Source organism: Bufo gargarizans, chromosome 6 (genome assembly GCF_014858855.1).
Source record: "Bufo gargarizans isolate SCDJY-AF-19 chromosome 6, ASM1485885v1, whole genome shotgun sequence".
In the NCBI taxonomy this organism is placed as follows: Eukaryota; Metazoa; Chordata; class Amphibia; order Anura; family Bufonidae; genus Bufo; species Bufo gargarizans.
Genome location: NC_058085.1, coordinates 245,177,323 through 245,191,045, shown reverse-complemented (window position 1 = coordinate 245,191,045; position 13,723 = coordinate 245,177,323). Strand labels below are relative to the sequence as shown.

General features: G+C 43.9%; 1 protein-coding gene across 3 annotated transcripts in view; it reads left to right on the top strand.

The window, feature by feature from the left end:
* The window catches only part of LOC122940581 (gastrula zinc finger protein XlCGF26.1-like), a 58,713-nt gene extending 45,352 nt beyond the window's left edge, over positions 1–13,361 (top strand). For all 3 annotated transcript variants that reach the window (XM_044297213.1, XM_044297212.1, XM_044297214.1), the window contains exons 5-7: positions 1,139–1,197; positions 11,031–11,142; positions 11,992–13,361. In XM_044297213.1, coding sequence (XP_044153148.1) covers positions 1,139–1,197; positions 11,031–11,142; positions 11,992–12,896 — 1,076 coding nt within the window. In that variant the 3' untranslated portion in view covers positions 12,897–13,361. The remainder of the gene's footprint in view (positions 1–1,138; positions 1,198–11,030; positions 11,143–11,991) is intronic.
* Positions 13,362–13,723: the final 362 nt, after the last annotated feature.

Sequence of the window (13,723 nt, the reverse complement as noted above, 5' to 3'; positions counted from 1 at the left end):
TATATATATATATATATATATATATATATATATATATACACTTTTTTTTTTTACCGGACTGTGCAGGATACAAGAACATGGTGTTCTGCCTTTTTGTTTCCTTTTTTCCCCCTAATGTATACGTCAAACGGAGGCATAAAACGTGATGTGAACACAGCCTAAATATGTCTTTTCTGACTTAATGGCAGTTTTTTTCCATCTGTCGGAAATATATTAGATATTTCCCTCTAGTGATAATTGTTATTGCTATTACTGCAGTGACTAACTGGTATCGCTAGAGAAGCGGTCTGTATATTTTACTCTATAGATCAGGTATAGACAGAATAGGGACAGTGTAAAAACTTTATTGATGTTTATGGTGTTTGGTGCAGCTTATTTGGCGCTGTGATCTGGACGCTGATAAATGTCTGGGTCGTGGCGTCTCTCCTTTTCTGGAAAAAAATTACCCCCATATATGACAACCAGAAAGAAGTATACTTGATGGGGGAAAGGGGGTTGACAACATGCAAAGAAATCCATGTTATTCTCCCTTTGAGACTGTGTAAAATCTCACAGGGAGAGAGAAGACTGTGTGTCTTTCTCTCCCTGTGTAGCCTGTCGTCACTTCACCACTGCCCCCCACTCTCCTTTTCCACACTAGCTTACTTCTCGGCTGTCTTTTACACAACCTGAGATGCAGCCATCAGTAGCAAGGATGTATGAGGTACATCCTTGGCTACTGAATTGCCTCCCTGCCAGGACATATGAGAAACTGGTGACTGCATCATGCTCGTTGGTTGTTTTTCTGCTGCTGGCACCGGAAGGTGTACAAGAGAATTATAACTCGAAAGAAGACTACTTTTCCAGCAGTTCCATCATTGAAACTGTACAGCGATGCAACGATTAAAAATCATCAGCCCCCTTATATCACCTGGTAAGAGGAGTCTCATTGTAAGGGTGAGCAGAAACAGTGTGGCCTGGTGCAAGTGACTGCACAATATACTGCAAAATTGGCTTCTGTGGGTGGGCGTAGCTTGCTGCATGCAGCTTGCCACAAAGTTTGGCACTAAAGCATGAGCAGGTTTAAATGTTACCTATATTTTCTAAAAAACACATGTATTAAATTAATTAAGTCACTGCTTGTGTTTTTTTTCTACAGATAGTCCATGCAATAGCATTATACCAGAGACCCGCTCAAGTGTTTCACAGGATCATCAGGTACATAGAGCTGTGAAATTATGGCTATGCTGGGACCTTACCATATGTAGGTTTCTTGTTCTGGAAATTTAACTTGTCATTAAAATTAACTTTTTAAAGGAACATTAAACATAAAATAATCTCACAAATAAAATAAAAAATATCCTAGCAATTCTGCACCTAATCTGATTTCCTTTGATCCTATTTTTTTCCCCATACCACAATTAAAATTGAAGACTTTTTTCTAACGTACCGTACATATAGGCTCACATATTCACTTTTTTCACATTTTGTTATATTGCGGACTTGTGCTAAAACACGTTTTTCCCCATCATTCTGCACTCGATACCCCGTAACACAAAAGTGAAAACAAAACGAGTTAGAAATCTTTGCTAATTTATTGTAAAAGCAAAACTAAAATTTCCCTTACGCCCATGAGAGCACCCTTGAGAAACCGCCTAAATCCAGGACAGGAAACAGGAATTTTCATGGAGAGCTCTTAAGGAGGGGCTCTGCCCCTATACCACCAGTTCCTGTGTCCTGTCCTATGGATAGGACGTTTTTTGTGTGTAGAGTTACCTGGTGCAGCATAAGTCTCCACTAGGAGCCGCCTGCAAAGTCTGAGGCCTTTCCTTCTGGGTCCTGGATGCTTCATCGGGCCGGTGTTCCTGGGCCGTCCCAGCATAACCGCACGGTGATGCTGACACGCCGGATCTTTCTGGCTTTGTTAAGGAGGTCCGGGGCCTTTTTTCTGCCTGCCCCCCTGCCTGGGCAGCTTACAGAGGCGGGGGGCGGGGTTAGAGTTTGTACTGCGCGCAACTTCCGGTATTTAAAACGCACGTGGAAATAGCATTCCAGGAGTAGGGGAGGGACATCTCCTACCGAGGCCGCACGGGAGCATCGGCAGGGACCCGACCTAGGGTATTTAAAACCCTTCAGTGCGCAGTTAGAAGGCGCCTAGCCATCCTACAAGCATCAGTGGATCTCTTATGGAAGACGCTCTATCCCTGTCTACTATCATGGAGGATGAGAGTAGTCAGCGTCCAGGAGGGTCCTGACGCTAGACCGGAACTCCTGGTGGGGTAAGGGGGTCAATCCCCAACTTTTATTTTCCCCTGTCAGGTTCTAATAGGGGCTTGTTCTCTTATTTTATTTTTAGAGTATCAAAGAGGGCCCCAGGAAAGCTACCACAAAAACCAGAGTGAAAGAGTGAGCTGTATGCAAGTAAAAACTCGCCCCTTCCTGGTCTAGGTTATTATCTCAGCATTGTGTGAACAAGGTGGTAGAAGAGGAATCCCCATCTCTGCTTAAGAGCATTAAGGATATTGTCAAATCTGAAGTTTCTGATTCAATGACATTTTTTGGGAAGTGCCTCCCTTCCCCTCAGCCTCGGAAAACAGGGTCACTCTAGCATGGTATCTGATTCAGATTCTTCAGACGAGAATGAGCAAGGAGAAATCCTAGAAGTTTCAAACTCTTCTTCGGATGAAGAAACCACAGGTAGACCTTTATTTTCCGCTAAGGATATGGAATCTCTGCTGAAGGCTATTAGAGTCACTATGAAAGTGGATGAATCTAAAGAACAGAAATCGGTCCAAGATATAATGTTTGGTGATCTGAGGCACAAAAATCAAGAGTTTTCCCATTAAATAAAAACATAAAACTTTTAATTAAAAAAAGAATTTATTTTAAAAAAAAGCTGACAATTTATTTATTTTTTTATTCCCAAAAATGTTAAAAGAAAATACCCTTTTAATGACGCAGAGATCCTCCTGCTGGGATAGGCCTCCTAAATTGGACACCCCAATCACCAAGATGTGAAAAAAAAAATCTGCTTTGCCATTTGAGGATCTCGTGCTTTAAAGGATCCTATGGATAGACGAGCAGATGTTTACCTTAAAAAAGCATGGGAGGCCTCTACCCAGGCATTTAAACCGAATATTGCCACTACTTCAACTGCCAGGTCGTTAAAGTTATGGCTACAAAAACTGGAGCCCCATATCCAGAATAAAACCTCCAGAGACCAATTAATAGCAGTGTTTCATACCACCCTTAAAGCAGTAGACTTCATCTCAGATGCTTCTGCGGATGCATTAAAATTAAATATGAGGTCAGCAGCTCTGTCTTATTCTGCAAGAAGAGCTATTTGGCTTATGGGATGGTCTTGTGACACGGGTTCAAAGAATAAACTTTGCTCTATTCCATGCCAGGGAGATTATCTCTTTGGACCGGTTTTGGATGACCTTTTAGAGAAGGCCTCCGATAACAAAAAGGGGTTTCCTGTCTCCAGACCTCCCAAAAGACAACATTTTTTTTGCAGAAACAAAAATAATTTCAATAGAGACAAAAGACAGAATTTTCGGCAATTTTCAGGACCCAAGGCTGGTCAAGAATGACTGTTTCTGTCCTGTGGGGGTGGGGGGGGGGGAGACTTTCTCTTTTTGCTTGGGCTTGGGAAAGAATCTTGTCAAGCGCGTGGATTATTGGTATTATAAAAGACAGGTTCCGTCTAGAGTTTGTCTCTCCTCCACCGGAAAGATTAAAAAAATGACAAACCTCAAAATTCTACAAGAAACCTAGCGCTAAAACAAGAAATGTTTTCCCTTCTAAAGAAAACGGTTCTGGTTCCTGTTCCAGACTCAGAAGGGAAGGGAGTTTTATTTGTTGCTTTTCCTTGTACCTAAGCCAGACCGATCATTCAGAATGATTATAAATCTGAGAGACTTAAATCAATTCCTTAAATACAAAAAATTCTGAATGGAATCTGTACAGTCTGCAATAAAACATCTATTCAAAGACTGTCATGGCCACCATTCATGCAGATTTTCATAAATATCTCCGTGGCAGTTTCCATGGAAGGCCAAGTTCATAATTTGCAATACAGACCACTTCCGTTTGGAATATCTCAGGCCCCCAGACTCTTCACAAAGTTGATGGCAGAGGTTATGGCCCACATAAGGGAAAGAGACATTCTGGTTATTCCTTATTTGGACGATCTTCTAGTGGTGGCAGAATCCCAAAACCTTTTAACCTCTCATCTTCTAGAAGTATTAGAAATCTTGACAAAACTAAGATGGTAGATTAACTGGGGAAAGTCAAAACTGACCCCTTCCCAAAGTTGTGTATTTCTAGGACTGATTCTGGATTCAGTGAACCTACGTTGTATCCTGCCTCAGCACAAGATATCCCTATTAGCAGAAGATGTGCGGTCGCTGGTAGACTCAAAAGATCGAACCATCAGACAGGGAATGGCAGTATTAGGCAAAATGACCTCCACATTCCCTACGGTCAATTGGGCACTGTTTCACTCCAGAACACTTCAATGGCAGATTCTAAAAGAGTGGCAGGGATCACTGTCCCCATTGGATGCCCCGCTTCCTCTCACCCCTTTAGGTGATACAATCCTTGACCTTGTGGCTGGAACCTTCAAATCTGTCTCAGGGCCTCTCTTGGGATCTATAGGAGCAGATCACCACAGATGCCAGTCCGACCAGGTGGGGGGCCTATTGTCCGACCAGTGTGGTGGGTTCGACAGGGGGTATGGAGCTCAATGGAGAGTCAGGATTCCCAGAATATGAGAGAGCTCAGAGCTGTTCTATTTGCCTTAAGATAATTCCTACCCATAATACAAGGAAAGAGAATAAAGATCTTCTCAGACAGCGCCACGGTGGTATCCTACTTAAACAGGCAAGGAGAGACCAGATAAAAAAAAAAAATTATGTCCTTTCATCAAAGCAGTACACTTAAGGAGGACCTTTCACCTGGAAAAACATTGTGAACTAAGTATCATGACATATAGAGCGGCGTCCAGGGATCTCGCTGCACTATTATCCCTGAGCTCCGTTCTCCCGTTATGTCCTCCGGTATCTTCGCTCATACTATACTTGGTTATAGTAGGCGGAGACTGCCCTCGTTCTGCTGGGCGTCTCCTTCTCCCATGCTGTAGTGCTGGCCAATCGCAGCGCAGACTGTGAGCTCTGCGCTGCGATTGGCCAGCTCTACAGCCTAGGAGGAGGAGACGCCCAGCAGAACAAGGGAAGACTCCGCCTACTATAACCAAGTGAGCGAAGATACCGGAGGACATCGCGGCCGAACTGAGCGGCGCCCAGGGATAATAGTAAGTGCAGTAAGATCCCTGGGCGCCGCTCTATATGTCATGATACTTAGTTCACAATGTTTTTCCAGGTGAAAGGTCCTCCTTAAAGGAAACAAAAAACAAAGTGGCAGACTATCTACGCAGAAACCTTCTAGATCAAGGAGAATGGTGTTTAAACCAAGAAGTCTTCAGGCAGATAATTCAGCTCTGGGGCCATCCTCAAGTAGACCTCTTTGCAACCAGGCAGAACAAAAAATGCAACTTATTATTTTCCCTAAGTCCAGAAGATTCTCCTTTCTCCCTTCTGTGGCCAAATCAACTTTTGTATGCCTTTCCTCCTCTAAGACTTCTTCTGAGAGTATTACAGAAGCTGAGGCAGGAACAGACGAGGCTCATTTTGATTGCCCCCTTCTGGCCAAGGAGAACATGGTTCACCTGGTTGGGGAAGCTTTCGCTAACAGATCCCTGGATTTTTCCGGACAGGCAGGATCTGTTGTTTCAGGGTCCTGTCTTCCATACGGAAGAAACCCTTTATCTAACAGCCTGGTAAGTTTCTGCCCTTTGTGCTTTTTTTTTATTTCCCTATCGCCAATCATCCATGGATTAGGAGATTCTTTAAAGCAATTAGTAGGATTAAACCTGTGATCAGATCCTTAGTTCCCCCGTGGGATCTTAATCTAGTTTTGTCTAGAATGATGGAGCCTCCTTTCGAACCACTGCAGGATTTGTCTATTAACTTTGTCTTTTAAAACCGCATTTCTGGTGGAGGTTACCTCTGCCAGGCGCGTGGGTGAGATTTCTGCCTTTTCAGCCTCTCCTCCTTATACTAACATCCTGGAGGACAGAGTGCTCATTAAACCAGATCCTTTTTGTCAGTATTAATTAGATTTAGACTCTAAGTCCTGCAGGCAGTAGCCCCCCCCCCCCCAGCTAGTTATTATTCTAAATTGAAGATTACACTCACTTTTCCATGAGCCCATTACAGCACCCAGGATTTATTCCCACCCTACTTTTCAGCATATATATCTACTTTTCAGCATGTATATATTCAAGTTCTCGCAATTAACTGGTGGTATAGGGGCAGAGCCCCTCCTTAAGAGCTCTCCACGAAAGTTCCAGTTTCCTGTCCTGGATAAAGGCGGTCTCTCAAGGGTGCTGTCATGAGCTCATGGAAAAGTGATTACCGGTGTAATCTTACATTTCTCGCTCGTATCATTGGGGGGACACAGAACACCATGGGTATAGCTGCTGCCACTAGGAGGCGACACTAAGCAAAAAAAGTCAGCTATATCCCTCCTGCAGACACTGAGCTAATCAGTTTTAGCTTAGTGTCCGTAGGAGGCACACCTCCCTGCTTTGCAGGTCTTCTGATAATTTTTTTTTTTCTCTTTTTCTTTCCTTTAGCTGGGTTTATGGCAGTCTCCAAGCTGACTGCGTTCCCACCCAAGAGACGGTAGTCCAGGGGGTCTACAGGCCCGCTGCTCGCTCACGGTCTCCAGAATGCAAGGAGGGCCAGAGGTTCCTAAAACCTTTGTATCCCGCCAGCTTTCGGGTCACCAGGTCCGGCCTCTGTTAAGTCCCCTCTGTTGTTGATGTAGCTACCCTCACCAAGGGGTAACACTCCTCCCCCTTCTCAGGTTTTCCCATGTGAATATTCCACAAGGAGGCCTACTTACCTCCACCTGAGGTCTCCGTTTCGGCGGGGGGGGGGGGGGCGGGACAGGGGAGACTTCATGTCAGGCCACCTTCTGCTTACTCCAAGAGATGCAGCATAAGTGGGTGAGCGCCTTCTGAGGGCTTGGTCCAACTCACCACCTTGGTATGGAGAGGTAGGACTTCAAAAGCCATTGGAGTAGCTGTAGGAAAATGGCTACTCAGCTGAAACATTGCACATGCTTAAAAACAAAACACCTGGCTTGCTTTAATCCCCACCAGCTGCTCAATAAGCTCTGCCCCTGCCTTCTGCTTAACCCCTTCTTTGCCTCAGTACTACTGTGCTGAGGAAAGAGCTTACTGGGCTCTCTGCTGAGGCTTACAGTGCTGGTTATTAGTACAGACGGATTGGTGCAGTTTCCCTAGCTCTGTTTGGTTAGAATTGAGCTAAAAAAAAACAACTATATATTTATGTATTTTTAACACTTGGAGCTATCTGGTCCTTCTGAACCTAGCTCCCACGCTATTCTGTAGGCAAAATTTCTTAACCCTACCGCTGGATATAGGCATCCTATAGCATAAGCGGAATCCTGGAACTGCTACTGGATACCGCACTCCCTGTAACTTACACTCCTTCTTTAGGCAGAGGATTTACACTACCACTGAATTCCGTGAGTCCTGTCACAGTCCCTTCTCTCCTTAGGTGGAATATGTGCGCTCACCACTGGTCCCTGTACATTCTGTAGCGTTACCCTCCTTCCATGGGTGGAGTAATTGCCCTTGCATTCGATACCATACAGCCTGTAGCATTACCCTCCTTCCATAGGCGGAGTAATTGCCCTTGCGCTGGATACCATACAGCCTGTAGCATTACTTTCCTTCCATAGGCGGAGTAATTGCCCTTGAACTCGATACCATAGAGCCTGTAGCATTACCATCCTTCCATAGGTGGAGTAATTGCCCTTGCGCTGGATACCATATGGCCTGTAGTATTAGGCCCCTTTCACACGAGCGAGTATTCCGCACGGGTGCAATCCGTGATGCGAACGCATTGCGCCCGCACGGAATCCGGACCCATTCATTTCAATGAGGCTGTGTACATGTTTGTTGGTTTTCACGCATCACTTGTGCTTTGCTTGAAAATCGAAACATGTTCTATATTCAGCGATTTTTCACGCAACGCAGGCCCCATAGAAGTCAATGGAGCTGCGTGAAAATCGCATCCGCAAGCGAAGTGCGGATCCGATGCGTTTTTCACGGATGGTTGCTAAGCGATGTTGTTTGTATACATTCAGTTTTTTATCATGTGCGTGCAAAACGCATCAAAACACATTGCACCCGCGCAATAAAAACTGAACGCAATCGCATGCAAAACTGAATGACTTTGCAAGGGGTCTTGCCCTTCTTCCATAAAAGGCGAAGTAATTGCCCTTGCACTGGATACCATACGGCTGGTAGCATTACACTCCTTCCATAGGAGGAGAAATTGCCCTTGTGTTGGATACTGTACAGCCTGTAGCATTACCCTCCTTCCATAGGCGGTGTACTTGCTCTACCACTGGATACTGTAGAGCCCATGCCATTATCCTCCTTCCGTAGGAGGAGTAATTGCACCCCTGCTGGGTTTTGTACGGCCTGTAGCATTGCCCTCCTTCCTTAGGCAGAGTAATTGCACTTCCACTGGGTACTGTACGGCCCGTAGCATTATCCTCTTTCCATGGGCAGAGTAATCCTCTATCGGCGGAGTGTTTACATCCCATTGGTTCCTTTACGTCCGGTAGCATTGACCTCTTTCCATGGGCGGAATATTTATACCACCACTGTAGATACCATACATCTAGTAGCATTAACCCTTCCGCAGACGGAGTAATTACACTCATACTGGATATCATCTGTCCTGTCGGCTTTCCCCCTTCTATTGGGGGATTAGTTGCACCACAATTGCGTGTTAGAGATCCTGTAGCATTACCCTCCCCCATTGACGGAGTAGTTGCCCAACCAGTAGTGCTTGCACTTCCAGACAACCCTGTACATCTTTTCGGTTCCCCGCTTTCCCTCAGCGGAGTAATTCCACTACCACTGGAAACTGTTCCTTCTATTACATTATCCCTCTTTCTTGGGTAGAGTAATTGCTTCAACGTTGTCTACTGCGACTACTCTCATTTGTTCCTTGTTGCATGGCATCCCTTTTCATAGGTGGTCTATTGGCTAGACACGGTACCTACAATTGCCTTATCCCCCATCGTAGGTGGTATTTTGGCCTTACTGCTGGATACTGTGACTGCTTCACACTACCCCCTTCCTCAGGAAGTCTTAGTTTGCATTGCTGTCTGGCGCCTACATGGCAGCCTTGGTCTTCCAGGTCGGCCTGTAGCTCTAACAGGCTGTTGGTATACCTCATACCTTTCCTCATGCCTTGAGTCCCTGTGAGGGGCAATCTCATTTGGTTGATTGTCATTGGCACGCCCGGCATCCACGCTCCTTCAGTAGGTGGAACATCTGCTCTGATTGCCAGTTTTCTTCCTTCTCAGGTGGGGTGTTGCGCTAGCACCAATTCTTGATGGCTATTGCTGTTGTCCACATTTTCAGATGGAGTCTCTCCTCTGACCCTAGATGCCATAGTTGTTGCTATTGCCTCCCCCTGCGAGGCTGTCTTTGCGCTGACCAAATATAATCCTTCCCAGAGGGAATATTTGCTTTCATCCTTAAACTGCGGCTTACATGACGCATGGGCGGGAAACACTACATTTATGGCTTTCTCCTTATGACCTCCTCCATGTAGAGTATCGGCCCTGGCATTCCGGCGGTATCTACACAGCATTCTTCCTTCTAGGCCTGGTGCCTTCTCGCTAGTTGTAGTTGTGATCGTGTCTCCATTTCCTTCTTCCACAGGGGGCCCTTTGCTTATGTCCTGCCTGAATGCACTGCGGCTGAGGGGGTTTACTCACTTCTGCTGGGCGTTAGTACTTTTTCTGTACCTGGTATAACCTACCGATTTCAATAGCACTGGCTTAGCGCATTGCTTCTACAATCTACTACGGTGACAGCATCAGCGTTCCCTCCGTGTGGGGTTTGGGTATGCACTTATTCAGTTTGCATATGTGAGTTGTCTGCATGGCTCCCCTCACCAGGTTGAGCGGTCGTACTGCCCTTGTTGTCACCCATAAGTGCTGGTTTTCTACTAAGCCGCATCATCTGCTTCTTTTTCTCCCTTTCCGCAGGGACAGTAGTTGTGCTCCCCCACATACTGTTACTGCCTGCTCGGCCAGTGTTCATAGCCATTGGGTTCTCGTATGCCCCCTTTCTGCTGTGGGGTGCCTGCGCGGGTTGTGTTAGTTCTGTCACCATTTAAAAAGTGCTTGTTTTGTACAGTGGTCCAGCCATCTTTAAACAATAGGGGAGTAGATATGAAGCTGCTTGAGCCAATCACCAGCTGATATCTGTAGTGCTTCTGAGTGCATGGGGTGTGGATATTTGGTGATGGATCAGGTTCAGAAGTAGGATGAATCAAGAAAAGTTAGATTGGGTGATATAATAGGCTAACCTAAAAAGATGTGTTTTTAGGGAGCACCTAAAACTGGATATTGTGAATTAACCTAATTGCTTGGGGTAAGGCATTCCAGAGAACATTTTGGTTTTTCCTTTTTAATAAATTTGCAAAAAAATTCTAAAATTCTTTATAATTATGGGGTATCAAGTGCCGATTAATGGGGAAAACTTTTAATTTAGCACAAGGCCACAACATAACAAAATGTGAAAAAGGGTCTGAAGTCATGTGCCCTTCCTTCTTCACATTGCTGTCCTACAGCGACGTGCAACATGCTGTGACTGCGACACGACAGTAGCAAAAAATCTATACAAGATGGATTTTTCTGCGACAGGCACTTACCATAGACTATCATCATAAAAATTGTCGCGCGACACATGTTGCAGTGTAGTTGTGCCCTATGTGTCGCGCGACACATGTCGTTGTGTAGCCCTAGCCTAAATTGTTATTGTGTAAAAAGGAGATGAGGACTGAAATCTGAGTCTCCTAAGGTATCTACGTTTGTGTTAGATACGTTATTTGCTCATTTTTACATTACCTATTCAATCATGAAATTAGGATGAAGATCAGGAAAACTTGAAAGCTGATGGTAAACAAAGTGAAGAAGAGACATATATGAGCGATGATCAGCATTGTAAAGAAGAGGTAATTCCTGTAGTTATCAGCCCAGGTGAGTAATGACCACTAAATAAAGAGGAGCTTCAAAGAGTGTGTGTCTATTCATACAGCTGTCTCTTTTTCCTTCAGTAGTGGAGGTGTTACAGTGGTATGCAATGTACTGGCCAAGGGGGTAATAATAGTGGGGATGCGTTCTAGTCTTGTTTTTAGAAGGAAAAAAAAAAGCACCATATGTTGGATAGATAATCAGTCTTTCCTGCTCTGGTCTCTGTAACTGGTCTGATGCCTTAGGTTGCCTTGACTACTGGACCATTTAAAGGAAAGAGAAAGCATCAGCGCTTGCAGTTGACCCGCTCTGTTCTCTCAGTGTACCCGGCACAACGTTGTACATTGCATAGTGGCTGTGCTTGGTATCATAGCTCAGCCCCATTCACTTCAATGGGGCTGAGCTGCACCTAGGCTAGGTGATTGATGAACGTGATGGGAAATGGACTAGGAAAAGTTGGAGAAGGCTGCAATGCTACTGCAAGTGCTGCTGCCTTCTCAAAAAGCTGATCAGCAGGGGTCCTAGGTGTCAGACCTCCACTGGTCAGATACTGATGACCTATTGAGAGGATAATTCATCAGTAAAAAATAACTGCTAGAAAACCCCATTCACCCCAAAGTGTATGGCAACCATTTTTGGTAAAAGGAACACTGCATATATAGATTTCCTTCATGTCAGACACGTAAACTGAGGTTGATACCTGGTCAACAGATGATGGTTTGTGACCATGGTCCTATAATTGACCTTATTGATCTAATAAAATATTGTGTATTTATGCATTATATATGTATAGTTATGTTAATGGAAAATGTTTTGGAGGGGGAAAAACTGAAAGTTAAATTTTTCACTCTACAGATGACTCAGATGGGAGCACAGAAGGACAGCTACCTTTTATTCCAGATAAAGAAGCAGGAGATTTCACAAAAAATAAATGCGGAGAACATGTCTTCATTGGCAATCTATCCTCAGTCTTTCACAACAGAAAACCATCATCTGATCTTTTCAAGGAACATTTTTCTGACCCATCACAGATTGTTAATGAAAGTGCAGGTCACAGCACGGGTAAAATGTTTACATGTTCTGAATGTGGGAAACAGTTTAAAAAGAACTTGAGTCTTTCCATGCACAAGAGAATCCACAATGACGAGCGTCCATATTCATGTACAGAATGCGGGAAATGCTTTACCAAGAAATCTGTTCTTGTGGAACATCAGAGAATTCACACAGGGGAGAAACCATTCTCATGTTCAGAATGTGGGAAATGCTTTACCCAAAAGTCATCCCTAGTTGAACATCAGCGAATTCATACAGGACAAAAGCCATTTTCATGTTCAGAATGTGGGAAATGTTTTACTCAGAAATCTGTTCTCGTTAAACATCAAAGAAGTCACACTGGGCAGAAGCCTTTTTCATGTTTAGAATGTGGGAAAGGGTTTTCCCAGAATTCAGATCTTGTTAAGCATCAGGTGACCCACACCGGGGAGAAGCCATTTTCCTGTTTTAATTGTGGTAAATGTTTTGCACGTAAAGACTATCTTGAAAGACATCAGAGAACTCACAGATTTAAGAAGCCATTTGGATGCTCGGTATGTGGGGAATGTTTCACACAAATATCAGATCTTGTTGACCACCATAAAATTCACACGTGGGAAGGGTCGTTTTCATGTTCAGAATGTGGGGAATGTTTTACACAGATATCAGAACTTGTTGACCATTATAGAATTCACACTGTGGAGAAGTCATATTCATGTTCGGACTGAAGGACCCAAAAAATTTCCACAGAGCAGAAGCCGTTTTCATTTCAAGACCTGTAATCCGCTGTAGTACTTCCGAAATACAGGATGAGGCTGTTTAATGTTCAAGATGTTAGAAAAATGTTTCTGTAAAATCAGATGATGTTACAACTCACAGAATATAAGTTTTTTGTCCTAATATTTAAAGGCTATGTACACCTTTGGGGGCAATTTTTCTTTATTATTGTATTATACTCATTTTGAACTAAAAATTATGTTTTCAATTGGTCTTTATTAACAATATGGAATCCTTTTTGAGATCTGAGATGCTGTAGTTGCTGCCTGTGGATTTTTTGTCTTATCCATCATCTGGGAAGCAGATGGACTCCTTATCTCTGCTTTCTCACATTATAAACACTCATTAAAGCTCAATCCTTTTCTTACTGAGAAGAATGTGGCTTAAATAAGTGTATATGACCTCTTAGTAGTTTAGAGCTAAGGGTTATTAGATGACAGCACAAAGTGTAAGTACCAGTCACACAGTTAGAAAAACAGTTAGCCCTTTGTGACAGAATGGCTCAATATTTTTAATAAAGGCCAATTGACAATATGATTTTTAGCTCAAAGTAAGTAAAATGCAATCAAACGAAAATTGCCTCCAAAGGTGTACATAACCTTTTAAACGTATCCTCTATCCACAGAATATGGATTAAATGTCTAATCAGTGGGGGTCTGACTGCTGGGACCCACACAGATCACAAACATGAGGGTCCTATGTCTACATATGAATGGCGAGGTGGTCGAGAATGCACAATGCTGCTCTATTTCTATGGGACTGACATTAGTGTACTTGA